The 20,303-nt window shown below is 35.9% G+C and overlaps 1 protein-coding gene across 4 annotated transcripts in view; it reads left to right on the top strand.

The window, feature by feature from the left end:
* SEC24B (SEC24 homolog B, COPII component) overlaps positions 1-19,506 on the top strand; it is a 50,631-nt gene extending 31,125 nt beyond the window's left edge. For 3 of the 4 annotated variants that reach the window (XM_088056205.1, XM_005517513.2, XM_014261245.2), the window contains 12 exons: positions 98-153; positions 480-686; positions 1,045-1,168; positions 1,810-1,968; positions 2,398-2,571; positions 3,224-3,334; positions 4,491-4,666; positions 6,276-6,413; positions 8,516-8,620; positions 9,675-9,767; positions 11,395-11,498; positions 12,159-19,505. In XM_088056205.1, coding sequence (XP_087912331.1) covers positions 98-153; positions 480-686; positions 1,045-1,168; positions 1,810-1,968; positions 2,398-2,571; positions 3,224-3,334; positions 4,491-4,666; positions 6,276-6,413; positions 8,516-8,620; positions 9,675-9,767; positions 11,395-11,498; positions 12,159-12,273 — 1,562 coding nt within the window. In that variant the 3' untranslated portion in view covers positions 12,274-19,505. Of the gene's footprint in view, positions 1-97; positions 154-479; positions 687-1,044; positions 1,169-1,809; positions 1,969-2,397; positions 2,572-3,223; positions 3,335-4,490; positions 4,667-6,275; positions 6,414-8,515; positions 8,621-9,674; positions 9,768-11,394; positions 11,499-12,158 lie in introns of all 4 variants that reach the window. The other variant, XM_088056206.1, reaches the window with a different exon arrangement.
* The last annotated feature ends 797 nt before the right edge of the window (positions 19,507-20,303 follow it).

Raw genomic sequence — 20,303 nt, 5'->3', positions numbered from 1 at the left:
TATGTTTCATGGTATTAGTAGCAGTTTGCAGTGAAATGTTTTGTTCTATTTTAGTATTACTTTCTTCTTTAATATTTTTTTTCTGTTCTCTCCACAGATATTTTCCTACCTACACCAGATAGTTTACTTGTAAATCTCCATGAAAGCAAAGAGGTATGATTGCTCAAAATACATAATTAAATATAAGGTGTTAAATATTCAAAACATATAGATGTTCCTGTTAAACTTTGAATTCAAATGTAATCCTCATAATATGTAGTTCCAATGCTAATTTTTCATTATGGAAGTATTACATGTTGTTTCATTGATCCATCATAGCTTTCAAAATTACAGCTTTGTTTTCCTTAGTGTGTTAAAACTGAACTGAAATATTTGGTAGTGATTCTGCCACTTCAGTCATGACAGTACAGCTTTTTAGAAACAGCAGAAAATCTCAAGCTTGCAGCATCTCATAAAACACCTTTCAATCTGTTCTGCAGCTGATAAAAGATCTATTGAATGCATTACCAAATATGTTCACCAATACAAGAGAAACACACAGTGCATTGGGCCCTGCTCTTCAGGCTGCATTTAAACTGATGTCTCCAACGGGTGGTCGGATCTCTGTGTTTCAAACTCAGTTACCATCTTTGGGAGCTGGGCTTTTGCATTCCAGAGAGGATCCCAATCAAAGGTCAAGCACAAAGGTAAAAACTTCCCCTATTACTCATTTCAGAAGACTGAGTACTGTCCATGTCCTTCTGACTTCCATAGTTCTGCAGATTAATCGCTTGGTCTTCATTTATAGCAGTGAACTAAATTTTAATTATGTCTATGTTTATACATTTAAGATCACTGCTTTATACATATTTGTGTGGTATTACTTGTTTTGAAGTGCACGAGCTGTCTCTGGCCTTTGATCTGTAATTTTTCTTGGCAAGCAAAAGAAGCTGCAAGTATTTGTGACTCAGTTACTCAGATGCTGCTGGACAGAATGTCTTTTGTTCCATGAAGTCTAAAAAGCATAATTGTTGTCATAACTCCTCTCTGATTTATTTACTAAAGGTGGTCCAGCATCTTGGTCCAGCAACAGACTTTTATAAGAAGTTGGCACTGGACTGCTCTGGTCAGCAGACTGCTGTGGATTTATTTCTCTTAAGTTCACAATATTCTGATCTAGCTTCTCTTGGTAAGGAGTACCTGATTCCCTCTTTCTGTACTGTTGTCTGTCTTCAGAAGTGCAGGCTACCTCAGGAATTCTTAAGTCATGTAAATATTTTAGCATTTCTGTAAGGACAGCTCATGTTGCAAAAGAATTGACCTTGAAGCTGATGGAAGTAATGAACAGAGGTAGTACATTGGAGGTATCAGACAATTTATTCTAGGATTTCAAAGTTTTAAGTGAGAAGTATTCTCTTGCTCAAGAACAGGAAGCAGAAACGTGGCAAGGAATAAATTATTTAATTACAGGGGTAGAAGAGAGTCATCATCTTTCTATAATTATCCAAGATTTTTCTCTGAACATACACTTAATTTTGTCTTTACACCATTAGATATTTCTGCAAGCACTTCAATCTTAGCTGCCAAGAGTAGGATGCTTACAGAGCTTGGTGTATGATTAGGTCATTATGTGTTGGGGTGATTCATTTCTCTCTTTACTGACCTGTGTCTGGGATGGTTCCCATTGTCTTACTGATGTGGGTGATATTGATGTGGGTGATATTGAGAAGATGAACACAGATGTGACTTGTGGAAGTCTGGACATAATTTTTATGTCTCGATTTCATGCTGCAATTTTACTTCTTAACTGTGTCTTTCCTTCCTTCACAGCTTGCATGTCCAAATATTCTGCTGGATGCATCTATTACTATCCATCTTTCCATCGTAGCCATAATCCTACTCAGGCTGAAAAGTTGCAAAAAGACCTGAAAAGATACCTTACAAGAAAGATTGGATTTGAAGCAGTTATGCGCATAAGATGTACAAAAGGTGTGCCTTAAATACTGATTCGTATGGAACGGTTGGTGTATATGTGTTAGCAATCATTTGGAATGTGCTTAGTCTTTAGCAAATTTAAATTGAAGGTTGTTTTTCTTTCTTTGAAGAGTAAAAGAGTTACCTTCTTTATGTTAAGTTAGTTTTTTGTGTTTGATTTTTTTGTCTTGTTTCTTAGTTGATGGTACCATCTCACTATAATTTGACATATGTAGTGTTAGGGCATCATTCACTTTGGAGTGATCAGAATTGAACATGAATTCTACAGTATCATGCTGAAATGTCTAATGATTTGTGTAATTTGTTCTACATGGGATTTTTACTATTTTCTTCAACCTTAGCTTGAGGGCTGGAATTTTAGATATTGGTGAGAGTTTTCCATGCTGTTTTAACCTCATTCTGAATTATTTAATCTTCTTCCAGGTCTTTCAATACACACTTTCCATGGGAATTTTTTTGTACGATCTACTGATTTACTGTCCCTTGCCAATGTCAATCCTGATGCTGGATTTGCAGTACAAATGTCCATAGAGGAAAGTCTGACTGACACATCTTTGGTTTGTTTTCAAACAGCTCTTTTGTATACTTCCAGTAAAGGTAAATAAATTCAAATTAATTGGTCAGTGGGCTTTTTGTTTCTTTTTATGATGTAATGTTTGTAAAGTTAGTTCCACAGCCTTTTGTTGTGCTCTGTACCCTAAAAGAATCTTGTCAAAGCTAGTAAGCCTACTTGGCAGTTAATCACATAATGGAAATCCTTATAAACAGTATTTTAATGTGAAAATTTCATCTGCATCTGACATAGTGCAGATTCAGCAGTACTCTTTTACTTAAAAGTCTGGCCACTGTTACAAAAAGTAACATGTTTGGCAGGCACTGTGTCCAAATACACAGACCTGTGATGGATTGGAACCAGCTGCAATTACTACAATGGGTGAGCATAAAGAATAGCAGCTAATTTCTATGCTAGAACATGCCACAAAATTTTGTGAGGGGTATCCTTGTACTTCATTTGTAGGATCAAAGACACTTATGGTGGATAGTGCTAGTTTGTGTTACCAATTTGTGCTGCTTTAGAGTAGAATTTGAACAGGTTGGGACAGGAATGGAAGACAGTGTTGCAGCAATTTCTTGACTGCTATGTTTCCTAGAATGGGGGCATCTTAGATGGGAGGAGATGCTGTAATGATTGAATTTGTTTACTTCTACCAGGAGAGGATGCATAATGATGTCCACTGATTTCTCTTAGGTGAGCGTCGAATTCGAGTGCACACACTTTGCTTGCCTGTAGTGAGTTCCCTGTCTGATGTGTATGCAGGAGCAGATGTACAAGCAGTTGTGTGCCTCTTAGCAAACATGGGTGAGTACAGACCACATGTTTTTTCTTGCATGTTCCTAATTTTGCCAGCTGTTTAAATGAAGTAATGAACAAAGCCTGGATATTATTAAAAAAGGTTGGAGTGCAACACACTGAAGCCTGTGATTGCAAAAGATGACAAAACCAAATGTATTCTGAAACTGTGAACTGAAATACTTCTTGTTCTGAATACTGAGTTGACTTCAGTCTTTGAAAAGGAACCTTCTTGCTTTGTTCTCTGGTGGTTAGTAAAGACAAAGAGTCATAACACACTTGGATCAAAACTCTCATTTTTGTATCATCATCATTATTATTCACTCAAAGTTCAGTATTCTAGATTATTTAAGATACAGTGATTCAGTTTAGTGAGTTGATGGAGACTAAAAGGGAATTTCTGACAACAGTGTGTCTGAGATACACTTTTTCTATCCTTCTGTTGTTGCAGGGTTGAGGATTCTTACTTAGCCCTTAATTGTGGGTCCTAAGTAGCTGTTTCATAGACTGATCTCTCCTGTTAAATGTGTATGACTCTCTTCAGCATTTTAGCATATTTCTATATTGTATATTAATATTGAAATCAATTAGAAGAAGTAAATTTTAATTCTGTGCCTTTTGGGATTGGAACTAGATGATCTTTAAGGTCCCTTCCAACCCAAACCATTCTGTGATCCCCTCTTAAATGCACGTTCAGTCCAGCAGGTGGCTTCCTCCAACCAAAGGATTTGCAGCCCTTGCTCAGCAGAGACAGATGAAGCTGCATTTACACTATACTAATCACGATTATGCCACTGAAGTAATAGAAGAAATTTATTGTATGAGGGGGGGAAAAAAAAATCAAAATGGATTGCTGCAAATCTTATGTTGAAGGTTGGGCAACAGCATTTCAACAATGGCTAAGTTGTTTGTATACGGTTTAAATTTATATTTAGACTTCACTGTGTATGATGCATTAAAAATTTCTTTTAATTCTCTAAGAGTACAAACCAGGGAGCCAAAATTAGCTACACTATATTTTTAAGTATTATAAAAGTGAGTTTCTCTATGGACAGTCATCTAATTTACTCCTAAAAAAATTTAGGACCACAACTAAAATTTTCAAAATTCAAGGGAAAGAGTCAGGCCATGTCTAGTAATTTCTTCCCTCCTTCTAACCCTCCAGCCGTGGATCGCTCAGTTTCTTCCAGCCTTGCAGATGCAAGAGATGCCTTAGTCAATGCTGTGGTGGACTCCTTGGCAGCATACATGTCAACTGCCTCAAACCTGCAGCAGTCTATGCTGATAGCACCGAATTCCCTCAAGCTCTTCCCACTCTATATTTTGGCTCTTCTCAAACAGGTATGTATGATCTAGATTAGTGTTTGATGTTTAGTTCATTGTTCCATTTGAGGAATTCTTCAGTACTAGGTCAAGCAATGTCTGCACTTCTCTAAAATTATAGAAATTGGATTACCATCTTTATGCTGACTGGATTTTACTGTAGAAGATGACTATAGAAGCTTTTTTTAAATTGTTAATGTCTGAACTATTTGTTAGTTTACTTGATTTTGGATTTCTTATGTTTTGTCTTATATTGCTTTACAATGAAAATAAATATATAATTTGCAATTAGCATTTCTCAGATTTTGGCAGCTCATTAGTGTAGCCCATAAAGTTTGTTGGAAACAGCTTATTAGTACTTCCTTGTTTTTATTCTATGAAGGAAAAAACAAGTGTTTTCCAATACATATTTTCTGTTCTTCAAAGTTCCAAGAAGAAAAATGAGTTTCCATAGAGGTATGGTGAAATTTATTATAGAAATTCAAGTGATATAGTTGAAAGTTCACATAGAAATAATTACTACTTTTTTTTCTTTTTACTTTTTTTCTTTTTATTTTTTTTTTTTTTAACGATACCTTTGTTTGGGTTACTGAACATCATGCTTAAAAAGAGAGAGCTTCCTGCAGGATTTTGTTATGAATAAATCTCATTGCTTAAAGGTTTTCATGTCTCACAGTTCTTAGTTCTGTTATGATGAACAAACCTTTATATAAATCTTGTAAGAGATCTAAGCGTAATGGTTGCTTTTTTTTGCCTTCATGATTACTTCAGTCTCTAATACACCGATTATGATTTTTTGACACTTGCGTAACAAATGCAGTTAATGACGGGGAAAAAGCAGACCATATATTATCAAGATCTGTATAAAAGACAGAAATAAGAGTGACTGGGAGAAGTTGTTTAGGTTTGGGTTTTTTATTATCTTTATTATCAATAATAAAACCTGGTATATAGAGAAACCAAAGTCAAAATGCTTGTGGCAGCCAAGAAGGAGTGATGCCCTTAGCTTTTTTGTAGAAGTGAATATGAACTTTGAATATGAATGTTCTCCATTGAGTTAGAATGAGATGTTTATTTCATTCTGTTACTTCTCACAGCAATTGTGTACCAGTTGCTTCTAAAGGAGATCTGAAAAATTCAGTACAAGAGAGTTAAAAAATGAATTTTATCCTATGAGAATCTAGTTTCTCCTGTTAAACATGAAAGTGTGATTCCCTTCAAAAGATTTTCCTTAACATTGAATTCTTACTACTATAAATTCAGTTAATCTTGTGCACGTAGGTACCTTGCCTGAACTCTGCTTGTCTCATATCTTTTCTGTGATAGCTTGTATTGGTAAGCTTCACAGGCTAGTGTCACTTGTCAAGAATAAAAATGAGAAATGCTGTCCCAGTTGCATGCAAATCTTAGACAAACTGAGGGAGAAATTTATTCTCCTTCATCAGTAAGGAGGGACTGGATTATGTTTTAAACATTTTACTCAAGCTCTTTGATTAAGATTTTACCAGTAAGATGCATCTTTACAAAAGCTTTGCCACCTTTGCTTGACACTTTGAAAAGTCTGAAATGCACTCTTACATGTGACATAAAATACAGGATTTGTTTGAGTGGTAATGTTCTCTTGCAGAAAGCCTTCCGAACAGGCATGAGTACACGCTTGGATGATCGTGTCTATGCAATGTGCCAGATGAAGAGCCAGCCTCTTGTTCATTTGATGAAGATGATACATCCCAACTTGTACAGAATAGACAAGTTGACTGATGAGGTAATATATGAAACCTGGTTATAGCATTCTTCAGTTTTAATGGCCCATTAACTTTGGTGTTGTGCTGCAGTAATTTTGTGTTGTTACTGTAATACAAACAGATCATTTCCCCTAAGTTATAAAAAATTAAGAAAAACATTATTTTCAAGTTCTGAGTTGCAAGTATGTTAGTGTGGTATGAGCAGAACTGTGCTTGTTTCAATGACCACAGTAATTCCATCATTTTTATTACCCAAAGAAAGTAAAGAAAATTGTGTGTATTGGAAACATCTTAAGTGTGTTTTTATTACTTAGAACTGTCTGTGGTAAATGGGTGTAGTGAATCTGATGGTTGATTCAAGGTTTTATATACAGAAATCAGATACAGTTACCCACATTAACAACCTTCCAGCGGTTTCTCAGACTGAAGTGGATAAAACAGAATTGTTGTTCTAGATGGTTGGATGGATGAAGAAAGTACTTCATGTACAAAACCAAGTTTTATTTTTTCATCTTTTATAGACATAGCCTAGGAAATGAATGCATTTTTGAATCATAAGCAAGATGGGATTTTATTTAAGGTCAAAGTTAGTTATTATGGCAAAAATGAGGGATTTTATGAGGTTTTTAGTCCCTAGTTTTGGAGAAGTATATGTAGGAATTTCTTTCTGGGTGACACAAGATTACATGATAAACTGAATAGTTTCTCTGGGGGTGGTATGGTATTGTTCAGCACAACCTCTGAGCTATTTGTAGTCTTAAAAGTTTCTTTTAAGGTATTTCATAAACTCAAATAGGTGAGTGTAAACCCAATGTTCTTCAGTGGAGTTGCTCTTTTTATATTCTACCACCTGTAGCAGTCTTTGAGACATCAACTTCAGCTGGCCTTGTGAAGTTCTTTTTGTGGCACTTAAATTTAAACACTGTGTTCAGTATGCTTGTGCTGTAAAGGACCAGCAGTGTCTTTAGGAGATCCAGTTTTATTAGCAAAAGCTTTCAGATCAATTATTTTGAGTATAATGATACAAAAATAGGGCTTATTTTACCAACTGAAATTAATGACAAAGCAGGTTTCAAATCATAACAGAATCTGCCATTCTGTACTAATCTGCCATTTAGTACAACTTCAGTTTAAAGTATTTGTGACAAAGGCTGCTCTTCAATGTCTTGTTTCTTTGAAAAATCCTGTGATATATTACAGAATTGCTTTTAAATGTTTTTGCTGGTTTTCTTTTCTCTTAACACTTGATTCTTGAGAGTATTGAGTAAAGCCTGGAACTTCCCCAAGTGGAATTCAGTAGCTTGATTTTCATAACTATGTCTAAATCCCAAAAGCTGCTAATCTGTGGCATTATCATATGAAATTTTTAAATAGTGATTTTTTCTTTTAAATAATCTTTTACTACATGGGCATGTACTTAGTTGGTGGACTATTCTTTCCCTATATATTTGCAGAGCGCTTCAGAGATTCTTGAGATATCTGGCCTGTTATTATGTTGGAGGAGGAAGCAGCTTTAATCTGAAAATGCTGGGGGGTTTGTGTTCATGGGTGTTTTTTTATTATTGTTTTGGTTTGTTTTATTGCTGGGGAGGAAGGCAGGGTATTTTTTAATAATATTAGTGCAAACAGCCATATTCTTTAATCAGATCAGTCACAGGGCTCTGTGGACAAACTCAAGGATCAGTTCAGGTAGCATGTTAAATCGGGGGACTTCCTGTTAATTAAGTGTTGAACTCTTCCTTATAGGGAGTAGAATTTGATGGTTTTCTGCTCTTGCAACATTTCTAGTGAAATTGAATGCAATGGAAAAAGAACCAGGTTGTTTGTAGAAAACTTAAGTGTCAACAGTAGTATTTTTTTGAAATTTTGACATCTGTTGCATCAAAAATGCTAGATAAGCAGTTTAAATTAACTTGCATTATTGTGTTTTAGGTATTGAAGTAGCCTTTAGAATAAGAAGCTACTAGAACTGTTTGATGTACATAATCATTTTAGGCTTAACATAGTATTTGCAATATGAGAATCCTCAGAATTTTACTAGAGATTATCAGTGTTTTTCCTGTTTCGTTTTACCTTTAAGGGTAAAATTCTAGTGTTACTGAGTATTGGATTTTTGTTACAGAGTACAATACATGTAAATGACAGAGTTGTTCCTCAGCCCCCGCTTCAGAAGTTGTCTGCAGAGAAATTGACAAGAGAAGGAGCTTTTCTTATGGATTGTGGTTCCGTAAGTTAAAATATTACACATTCCTTTTTTTTTTATTTTCTAAGGGGGGAAAAAAACCCAAAAAGCAGTTCCTGCTGTGTTGTTAAAACCAGTCAGCTCTCAGCAATAACAGCGCTTTGAATCAGCATTCCAGGTAACCTCACAGTCGTATGTGTTCCAGTGGAAGGCTTTCATATTTTTGATCTGAGAACTATCTTTGAGCCTATAAAGGTTGATTTTTTTTTTCATGCAAGAACTCTTGGAACCAAGAGTTCACATCAAGGTGTTTTTTATGGAATTAGTGTGTTTTTATTTTCCAGAATGTCTTTTAATGGCTATTAAATTGCATATACTAGAGGATTTAACAAAACACTTGATGCAGGAATGTTCTCGGTTATGCACAAAGACTGGGTTTATGATTTGTGGCCTGTGTTATATAAGAGTTGCACATGAGAGGGAATTGGAGAGTGAACAAAATCTGTAGATACAGTTTAAGGTATTTGTAGAAAGTGCACTAGAACACACTCAATTGGATAAGCATTATGCTACTCCAATGACAGCCTAGAAGGTGCTTTTAACCTTCAATCACTTCAGGTCTGAGTGTGAATGTAAAACTAGTTTTTGTCTCTAGACCTCTGAAATAATTACTACAATAAGATTTGGTAATTGGTGCTTTACTACAACTTGTTTAAATTGGGAATCCAGTGTGAAATAACCAACATAGTGGTGTAACTTCAAATACTTAGAGGGGTTTCATTTAAAGAGGTAACATGTGAAGTTACTGCATTAACTGTTCCATTATAAATGTATACTGTGACCTCATTCTTTCAGTATTTGTATTCTACCTTTGTTTTTTTATATTTAATGACCTTTCTCTAAGTGTTACCAATGTACTGATTATTTACACACTTACTTATGAATACTGACATGTATCTATGAATTGCAACTTCAACAGTCAAGTGATTCATTTGTGTGGAAGTTGTTATTCTGGTATTATTCCTATTGCATCACCACTCACCTGTTTCTTTAAAATGTATGCAGGACCTTTTCTAAAACTGATTCTGACATCTTTCAGATTTTTTACCTTTGGATTGGAAAAAACTGTGATAACAACTTCATAAAAGATGTCCTTGGATACCCGAACTATGCATCAGTGCCACAGAAAATGGTAGGCATTTTAATGAGCTGCTCTGTATACTGCTTATACTTGGAACATGCATTTAATCTATTTATTTCTGCATTTTCAGTTTTTAATTATGTTACTATGAGTTAGGTTGTTGGTTTTTTTTCTAGTTAGGTACCTTCTAACTTCTTGTCAGCTTCATAGGGGCCAGATAGAAGTTGTCAGACGTTTCCAAGGAAATAATATAAATGTGTAAATTTCATCATTCATGAAATAGCATATATTTGCTCTATAACTGCTTTTATTATTTTAATGGAAATACATGTGCACTCACAAGAATAGGAAGTAATTTCACAGGATGAATACAAAAATTATCTATTCAGATGTGTTAAGATGAGAGTTACTTCCTTGATAACATAGTTTTCAGAAGCCTTGTGTTCTCTGAACTTTGATGTAAGATACCAAATCTGTGGTGTGACACAATAGGCCTGTAAGTAATGGTAAGAGTTAAGTTTTGCTCAGCCTCCAAGCCTTAACTCAATGTTAAAAAGAAACTTGCAACTATTAGAACATCACAGACCCTTGTATGTGTGTTTTGATGGAGGGGTTTTTATGTTATAACCTGTACCTGTAGTCTAGTGCATGAAACAGAGCAGCAATTAAAGAGAAGTCTCCTCTTCAGTGAGTAGTGATTCCATAATATCAACAATTAGCAGGTAAGAATGGACCTTTTTAAGACACTCTAGGAAAGATCAGAATCAAATGGTTATATCCAAATAATACCAAAAAATTTTAGCATAGAAACACATAGGTAGATATTTTCTGCTTACAGTTGCATAGTATGAAGGAGGAAAGTGACGAGAACAGGTTAAGAGGGGTGAGCTATAAGACTACTATAAAACTGGACTGGTTTTTCAGAGTTTCGTATTTTGCATGTATTAGCAATTTAGAACTGTCCCCTTTGACCAGCTGGTGGTACTAGTTAATAGAGTTTCCAGGAAGAACTTAGATAAAGGAAAGATAATCATTTTTTTCTAATGGTTATATAGCATCTATTATAATCAAAATGAGACAAAAACTTATATAAAGTTATGCCCTCATTTTACAAAGGTAGCAGTGGAACTACTTTAACTGAAATAAATTGCTTTAGGTCATGTTAATTGTCTTAAAGGATCATATTGGCTGAAGAGCTGATATATTTAGCTCAGTGAATTGCTCAACTCTTTTTAAGTCCATTTTTTTTCAGTTTATTCCCTAACCAAATAGTCCAGTAGCATCTTTCTATTGATATTTACATAATATTTAGATTTTACTTCTTGTTTCTTCAGTGATGCAATGTGCAACATCTAGAAACTTGATTGACAGAAGATACAGGCAAGAAGACTACAAAAGCAGCATTTTGAAAAGATGACCTTGCTGTCTAAAATCTTTTGCACTTAAAACACAGTTTAAGTTAATGATGTACTCCTTCCTAGATAGCAGTGCATCACAGATGTTATGAGTTATTGTCCCTTAAGCTGAAGAAAAACATCTCTATGTGTATGTAAATCAGTGATTGGTAATTTCTTAACAGAAATTGTGGCTTGAGTTACGTTACAATTTTCAGGATCTGTTTTTTTCAAATGGTTTCAATAATAAAAAGTGATGGTTTCTTTTAATTACCTTCAACCAGACACAGCTTCCTGAGGTGGATGCACCTTCTTCAGAAAGGACACGATCTTTTATATCTTGGCTTAGAGATAGTAGACCTTTAAGTCCAGTTCTTCAAGTAATAAAGTAAGTTTTTCTGTTATGTACCGAGTTGTTACTAGCAGCTTGTATTTATGATTTCTTACTAAGACTGATGAAAAATTAGTATAACTGTCTTGGAAGAAACTGAATAACATCACCTTCCCAGCTGATATAGTGCTGTTTATAAAACTACCTAGTGACAAAGGTTATCTATAAATCTAGTGCAAATTCAGTTGCTTATAGTTTTACTGGCAGGAATTAGTTGCATATTTCTATATTAGGAATATACTAAACCGCAGTGGATGTTCTTATGATAAGTGGTGTTAACCAGGTTAGTTTCTGGTGTAGCTTTTATAATTTCATTATGTGTATATAAAAAAGATTCAAGTAAAGTTAGTAATCTGTACACGGTTTAGTATTTAGTTTTACATTTCTGTTTTTGTGTTTCTGCAAGATATTTTAAGTGCTGTATTTCTGCTTTTCTATAATTTTATATACTTAAAAAGATACTGTTGTTTGATAGGGTATTGCAAACTTCCAGGTTTTTTTAGGCTTTGGATTATTTGCAATTGTAATATCTTTGACTGAATTTATATTCCAAATGACAGTAAGCAATTAATTAGAACTTATCCCTCTGTTTGAATTTGCAGTGGATTTTTTTGCTCTTAAGTTGATTTTGCTCAATACCTTCCCTTCTTCTTTCAGAGACGAGAACCCTGCCAAAACAGATTTTTTTCAGCATTTAATTGAGGATCGGACAGAAGCAGCTTTCTCATATTATGAATTCCTACTTAATATTCAACAGCAGATTTGTAAGTGACCAAGGAATAGGTAGAGGAAAAAGTCTGACTTCAGACAGAAGCGTGGGCCAAGAGAAGCATATGGGAAGTTACAGAAGTGGATGCTTGTTCTTCACAATATACAGTGACCATCACTGTTTTGGAAGCTTTACAGCTAAAGGAGTATACATTTCCAAAAGAATTTTGCTGATTTCCTTCAGTCTAAAAGTGCTACGAGTGATGAAGCTGTTTCACTAGTAAATTTTAAAATTGGTTTGTACACGTTTCCAGTTGTGCAGCAGTATGGTGCTCTGTTTATTGCAAGCTGGTGAATTTATGTAGCTATGTGGGATGATATTTCTTAACAAAATGTACAATTAGGTAAAGCCTTTTTTCTTACATTTGTTATAGTAGCCCTTCCAGATCCAAATCCTTAACAGAGATGTCAAAGGGCAGTGATACATGTCGGTTGTTTATATGAATTTCTTTTTAAAAGGAATGGATCATATTTGCTAAAGACTTCAGCAAATTCCCTGTGAAAGTTGTAGAGTTTCAGTAAAGTAAAACAACTGTAGAAATAAAATATATAATGTACATAGGTATTACATTTGTAAAGAAAATGTAAAAAATGTAACTAAAAAAAAAGACCTAGCTCATTGTGCAGAATTGTTGAGTGCTCGATGATGATGAATTGTTTTGTCCCAGGCTAGACAATGAAGTTGACTATTAAAACATGATAAAAAAAGTATCAGTGTAGAAGGAATACAGCTGCTGCTTCTGTTAATTTTAGGTGAATTTATTTATGATTGGCTTACTAATTAAAATACTTTGCTTTATCATGTGGTTTTATATTTATGCAACAATAATCATTTTCCAGCTAAACTCTTACCGAACTGAATATTGAAGTAAACATGTCTACCACCTTATTTCACAGACATATGGAAGGGAGGACAAAACACCACATAATCTGAAATGAGTTTTGATACAGAGTTCCTATACCCCTTATTATATATTATTATCCTAAAGAAGGCATATCTGTTAACCTTATTTTGCGTTTTGTAACTACTGTAGTCTTGGTCCAGGTTTCTGTAACTAGTGTTGTCTGCCATTTAGAGTAAGCATGGGTAATCACTCACACTTGGAGATTCAAATTCTGCTGTGATCTAAAGAAAAACATGAAGGGATGTAAAAGTTAATTACATTACATCAGTGAAAGTAAAGGCTTTAAAATGACAAAATTCAAGATGTAATCACAGCTGCATATTTCAGAAACTTTGTCCTTGCTAATGTTTTGTTAACTGAAGGGTTTGGGATTTTTGGTAGAATTATGACAGACTTTTCCGGTTTGCTTAAGTTGGGATGGTTTTCTTTGGCCTTTTTTTTAGAGACACATTAGAATTAATTCATAAAGCGCAATCAATCATACTTAGTTTCCTGAATTTTGTTTATCTGTTTGGTTTAATGAAATGTGACTTCAATGGAATAATTAGATATAAAAAAGTAAATTATGATCAGTATGATTACATTTTAATTTAATGTAGCCTTGAAAATGCTAACATTGTATTTTAACTGCTAGCCCCTGAATCAAATAGTCAAGGAGAAAATGTACTAGCTGTGGTTTGCAAATGCTTTAAAAGCTACAACAGTTAAATTGCGCAAGTAGCGTTACTCTGCATGTTAGCACAAACTCATTGTTTGGAGAAGATACCTTATATTTGTGTGTTGTCCTTAACTAAATGTATTTAAGTTACCCAAAGAGTTACATAAGAGAAACTTTCCATTTAGTAAATTAATTTATCGTGTAATAAACATCTGAGGTAATGCTGAATGTTGTCCTGAAATCAGACCTTCAGGATTTCAGTGCTTGTTTGTAATGTGCATTGGGTGAAAACTATGTGCTGCTGAAGAGTGGGGCATCTGAAAAGTCATTTGTATTTATGAAGATGAGAAGAGCATGTTAACATTTCAAATGCTCCATGAAGATGCTTCTGATTTGTGAGTTTGGTATTGATATCTGGGAACATGTTATGCTATGATTAATTGCAACATATTCTGTAAAATCATTTCTTAAAGCTTTATTCTTCTAGTATAGTTTTTGTATATAAAAATTATGAAAAACTACATCTTTAGAGCTATTTGTTGAGTAAAATTATTACACAGCACAGAGAATATAGGGGTTTTTTTTATTGTAGAGCACATCTCCATTCTGACTGATCTTTGGTTTAAATTTTTAAAAAAAGTCTCATGGAAATATCTTGGATTTGAAACATCTCAGGATTCACGGTACTGATTTTAGTCTTTTGATAAATAGAGTATCTGTTGGCATGGCAAAAGTATCTCTCTAAGGTCTCTAAGAAGGACCTGGGTGTTCTGGTGGAGGACAAATTGTCCATGAGCCAGCAATGTGTCCTTGTGGCCAGGAAGGCCATTGGTATCCTGGGGTGCATCAGGAAGATCAGTGCCACAGGTCAGGATGTGATCCTGCCCCTCTGCTCAGCCCTGGAGAGGCACATCTGGAGTGCTGAGCCCAGTTCTGGGCTCCTCAGCACAGGAGGGACATGGAGCTCCTGGAGCAGGTCCAGTGGAGAACACAAGGGCGATGAGGGGACTGGAGCATCTCTTACGAGGAAAGGCTGAGGGAACTGGGCCTGTTCAGCCTCGAGAGAAGACACCAGAGAGGGGAACTCAATGTTTATAAACACCTGGAGGGAGGGTGTCAAGGGGATGGAACCAGGCTCTGCTCAGTGATGCCCAGCAATAGGGCAAGAGGCAACAGGCAGAAACTGATGCACAGAAAGTTCCACCTGAACATGAAGAAGAACTTCTTTACTGTGCAGGTGACTGAGCACTGGAACAGATTGCCCAGAGACACTGTGGAGTCTCCCTCACTGGAGATGATTCAGAAGCCATCTGGATACAATCCTGTGCGATGTGCCTTGGGATGAGCCTGCTTGAGCAGGGGTGTTGGACCAGAAAAGCCCTGGTCTCTTCCAACTCCAAGCATTCTTCTGCGATTCTGTGACCTAAAAGACAGTTTCTCTTATGATGGCTTGGATCACACCACTGTAGCAGAAGATTCAGATTAAAAATGTATCCCACCAAGGGAAGTTCTGTGAAGCTCAACAAACTTGTTGCCTACTTAAGTAAGGTTCAGGAGAAGAGATAAAAGCCATACTTTCATATCTGCTTAAATAAAGTGCTGAACTATCCAAAGTAGCTCTCTAGCCATTCTAGGGATTGAACTGTCTTCCACACTGCATAAATATAAATCATGTCTGTGTTTCATTAGAAATTTAAGATTTCCCAGGAAGGATGTTTCCCAGCCCCAGCTAAGTAAGTCTTTGGGTGATCAGTTCAAATGCTCAGTATTTTAAGTACTGACAGTGGGGATCCCTTTCATATCTTGGTTCTACATGCAACATTTTGTACCTCTTTCACCAAGGAAGTAGTATGGAAGTTTTGTGGGAGAAATTAGAGCCCACAAAGTTCTTACAATTGTAGGACGCATGATGCAGCTCCCTGAGAAGTGTTATTGAGCTCAATTCTTTATTTTGTTCTTAAGCTTTTTAGAAGTAAACCTATTTATTAATCTTGGTGTAGAGCTTCTTATGGCAGTGAAGGAAAGATGACTGAGACAGGTAATTTTCTTTTGCTTTGGCTTTCTGTAAATTTTGTCAGATACTGAAAAGATAGTTTTGTCATGGCTGGTGTTTGCAAAAAGCCAAAATCAGTTGCTAGTAATCCTGAGAGTCAAGAGCTCTTCAGTAATTTTAAATGTGGAGTCAAGTTTTTTCACACCAGGGAGATTTTAAGAATTTTATGATGAAGTTTCAAGATATGGAACACAAGTGGGTAAATGGGGAAGTAATTACAACTTCAGTCATTGACTTCTCTGCAGTTAGAAGTTTTGGATTGTCCTTGCCTCTGGGGGCAGGATGTAACCCTGCAGAAATTCAGTAGCCAGTGCAGGGAGCAGGCAGGTCTGAGGCTTAGCTGGCAATGGATTTATGCAATACCCCAAATATGTGTCTGTTACTATGTAAAAATTACTGAAATGATGTTTTGTTTAAAAGCAGTTTTTCATATTATAATACATGTTAAATTTTTATATATTATTTTCTGGTAGTTTATTCTGTTCTACAAAAGGGTGAGAGGGTTTTACATACCCTATTGCATCTCAGATTTTCATAAAGGAGGTAGAATATAATTGGAATCACAGATACTTCTGCTTTTTAGCATACCGGGATTTTTGGTAGACTTGTGTTGGGAATTTTAAAGGGAACGGGCAAACTGTAATGATTTATTGATGCAATTTCTTTACTGCTCAGCCTCTAGAATTAAAAAAAAGAAAAACCATTTCTAGCACTCTTGCATGTCTTTTCTTAAACTGATATTCTGTTACATTCAAATTCAGGAATCTGGAAAAGTTTGGTTACAACTTGTGCAAATAACTGGTATTGAAGTCTCTTTTTGAAAACATTTTATTTTTCCTCAAAAGATACTGATTATTCCTGTCCATGGAAAAACCCATAGGCATTTCCACTTTTTGGAGTTGTATCAAGAGAATTCTCACATGATTAGAATCATGTAAATGATTATTACAACAACGACAATTCAAATAAATACATAATAGATCTTTCTTCATTTCATGCTTCAGTCCAATTGCAGGGGCTTTGATGTCTTTTCCTTTACAGTTTTGATAAGTAGGAAAAAAGAAATACTACACAGAGTTTCTTACTTCCCTTTGGCAGATCTTAGCAAAATGAGCTGCCTAATTAGGAGTACCAGTCATGCACAGGATTTTAGTCTTTGCACACTTCTACAGAAGATAAACAGGAGAGGTGGCAGAACTGGAAGTATTTCGCAACCTATTAAAATTAATTATTTTTTAAAAGGAGAAAGGATTAAAATTTAATTTTCTTGCACCTGTTTACATTTATGATTTTCTGGTTTATATTTACTTAAAGCTATGTTTGAGGCTTTTATCAGATGTTAAGAGAACCCTACCCTAGAGGCATATAAAATACAGATCTCCAGTTACGCCCTTAATCATGCTACCATTAAAAGAAATGTGTCAATTTTACAAAGGTCAAGAGTGTTGGAAGGAAGTTCTGTTTGGTTAGTAAGCAGTATAATACTTCTTTTGTTGATGTGAGTAGAACGTTTCCACTTGAAAGACACTGAGGCCTTGGGGGATTCTTGAGTAAAGTGTTTATTGCCATCCTCAAGTATGAGAAAGAGGTGGTGATAGTTAGCCATCTTGGTAATCTGCTAACCATAGGAAATGTTATATTGTTTGAAAATATGTTTTGAAAATTAACAAATTATTTCATGTTAGATCATCATTTGGGTGGAGAAAGTAATATTGAGGAAAATACTTTATTCTGTTAATAATTTCTGTAGATACAATGCTTTCAAAAATTTCTGCAGGCTTTAAGTCTCAGCTTCTATGAATACAAAATAATGCTAAAAATTACCTAATGACCTAATGCTGAAGGGGGGAAAAAAAGGAATAAAATGCATAGAAGTCACCTGTACCTAAGGAATTCTTTCTGCTCTTTTCTTTTTGGTGGCAGAATATGATGCCTTCATTCTGTAAAGTAGAGCTTAAAAGAGGGCAGAAGTAAAACTGGGGTCACTGGTATATGTCCTGGATGTCCTCATCCAGTTTACTGAACATGGGCAGAGTTTCTGAAAGATTGTTTTCCTATCCAGATGATCACGTTTAGGCATTTTTTACAATCTGGCTGTATTTCACAGTGCCTTATATTTACATTCAAAATAAAAAGCCATTTGAGTTTCCAAGTTTTCCCTTTTCTCTCATCCAAGCTATTATTTCAAATTACCAAAACCATGTACGTGAAAGTGTAATTTATTCTTGGAGAGCAAGCATGAAATCTTTCAGCCTTCCAAACAAGTTTTGAAACACTTGAAGTTCCTGGAAGAAGAGTGGGAAGTGCCTGTGCGACGTGGACTCTGGCATCTCCAGCAATGCAGCTGGATTGGTTCTGCAGGAAGAAGGCAGCCTTGGGAAAAGCAGCATGCAAGGGGTCTGTCAGCTGCCCCAGCGCTGTCAGGCTGGATCATGATGATCATCATGATGATCACTGCTGGATCATCAAGCAGCTCTGCCCATCCACCTGTTCCAGCATCCTGTCTCCTTTAAGAGTGATTGGTATCCAATGGTCAGGGTTAAACATAAGAAATCCCCTGTGTGCAAGTTGCTCTACCCTGAGATACATCTCTACCTTACGTATTTAGAGATCAGCTGGTATGTAAAACCCTGTCAGCATTTTTGCTTGTTGGAGTAACTGAGTATTGTTGACCTTAGACTGAGTAATTTCTTCTAATGGATGGTTTTCCAATATAATTACCTGTATAACTTTTCCTTCTTTCTGAAAGATTCCAAATTTTCTGTAGCTTCCTGAACTGGGGACAACAGGAGATTGCAAGCTGCTCTATACTTATATTTAGTACCCTGTTAAATCTTCTACATAATTTGCCTTCTGTGGCTTTTAGTTTCTCAGTGTGTTTAAATTTTTGATGGCATGTTCATTTGTCTTTTTACACCATCTCTTAGGATTATACTTGACATAAGGTACCTGGAACTATGCAAGCTATCATTAACAGTGTTGCATGAACTGATTTACATGAAGGTGGGTATCACCAGCCTTTTCCCTTTCCTACTCTTTTTCATCCTGAGTTCTTGCTACTGTTTAAATAAGCAAGTGTGCTGTGTTATAAAAAATAAGTTTGGTGTCACAGCTTCATAGAGAAGTTTTTAAAAAAAACTAACAAAACAGAAGCTCTCCGCCCTCCTCAGTGGCAGTTTCCTAAAACTGGAGAAAGACTTCTTTAGCTCCTTCAAAATTTAGCACTTTCCTTAAAAAAAAAATCTGGAAGTTACTGAAATCTTGCAGGTATGTGTAGAAACTGCACATTGTGGAAAAGGTCGAGGCATAATTGCAAGACCTCTTGAAGCAGAAGTTAGAACTTCTAAGAATGTCCTTCAGCTTCAGATTGTGAATTTTATGTAAATCAAATATAAAATAGCTTAGGAGCCAGCCTTCTCTCAAACACGTTGCTATGCTTCTGAGAGCCTTTCTTCCTCCGCCTAACAGAGCAGACATGATACCACCTTGAAGGGAGGGAGGACTATTACCCAAACAAGAATATTACTACAAAAACCCTTGAAACGCACAAACATGCTTTGCAGAACAGGCAGATGGAGTACAATGCCATGGAAAGGCATGGGGTTTGGAGTGGATACTCAGATCCCTGAATATTTGCATAAAACAGGAAGTCAGAATTTTTAGACTGAATATGGTTGTGATTCATGGCGTTTGTGCTCAGCTCTGGTGGTCTTTTGCAATGACTAGTGTGAAAAGACAACGTAAACTAATAAAAAGAACGTGCTTCTGTGGGTGTGCATTACTGTCTCTGGTATAATGAACATTTGCTTTGAGGAGTCATTCATTACTGCTATTTGCAAGTTTGGATTGTAAAGTGTTTTTTTCAGTTCCTCTCTTTGCCCTGGCTTCCACATTCTGTGTATTTGAGTGATGTGTGTCCAACTGTGCATAGCCATTACTCACTCTCAGTTACTAGCATGGAATGCTTGGGCAGAGGTTTCACTGAGGAACCCTCACCACAGGGGCTGTGCTCTCTTCTGAACAGTCCTTGCTTTCTAACCAGCACCAATGACATTAAATTTGTGTGTTCTCACATTTTAAGCCCTCAGTCTTTCAGGTGTATTGTAGGTCATTAAGGCTGCCTGAGTGGGGAAAACCACTTTCTGTGATCTCTTTAATACTGCAGGTGCCAAGCTAAAGACTTGAGCTCTGTCTGTGGCAGAGTGGTGCAGAAGGAACTGAGCCTTTGGAAACAGCCAAAGCTCTGCTTTGTGGTTCATCCAGGGAAAAGGAAACAGCTGAACTTTTCCATTGTGCTGTTGCTGTCTTATGACAGATGCCTTGAGCACAAGCTGGGCCTGGAATGGCTCCAGAATTGCAACTCAAAATGGGAGATCTCCACCCATATCTTTCTGGCATGTTTGTTGTGTATTTCTCCC

This window comes from Pseudopodoces humilis, chromosome 6, assembly GCF_049639895.1.
Source record: "Pseudopodoces humilis isolate 2021_Gansu_Grassland_sample_001 chromosome 6, ASM4963989v1, whole genome shotgun sequence".
Classification (NCBI taxonomy): domain Eukaryota; kingdom Metazoa; phylum Chordata; class Aves; order Passeriformes; family Paridae; genus Pseudopodoces; species Pseudopodoces humilis.
The sequence above is the reverse complement of the archived record's forward strand: the minus strand, read 5'-3'. Positions and strand labels throughout refer to the sequence as shown.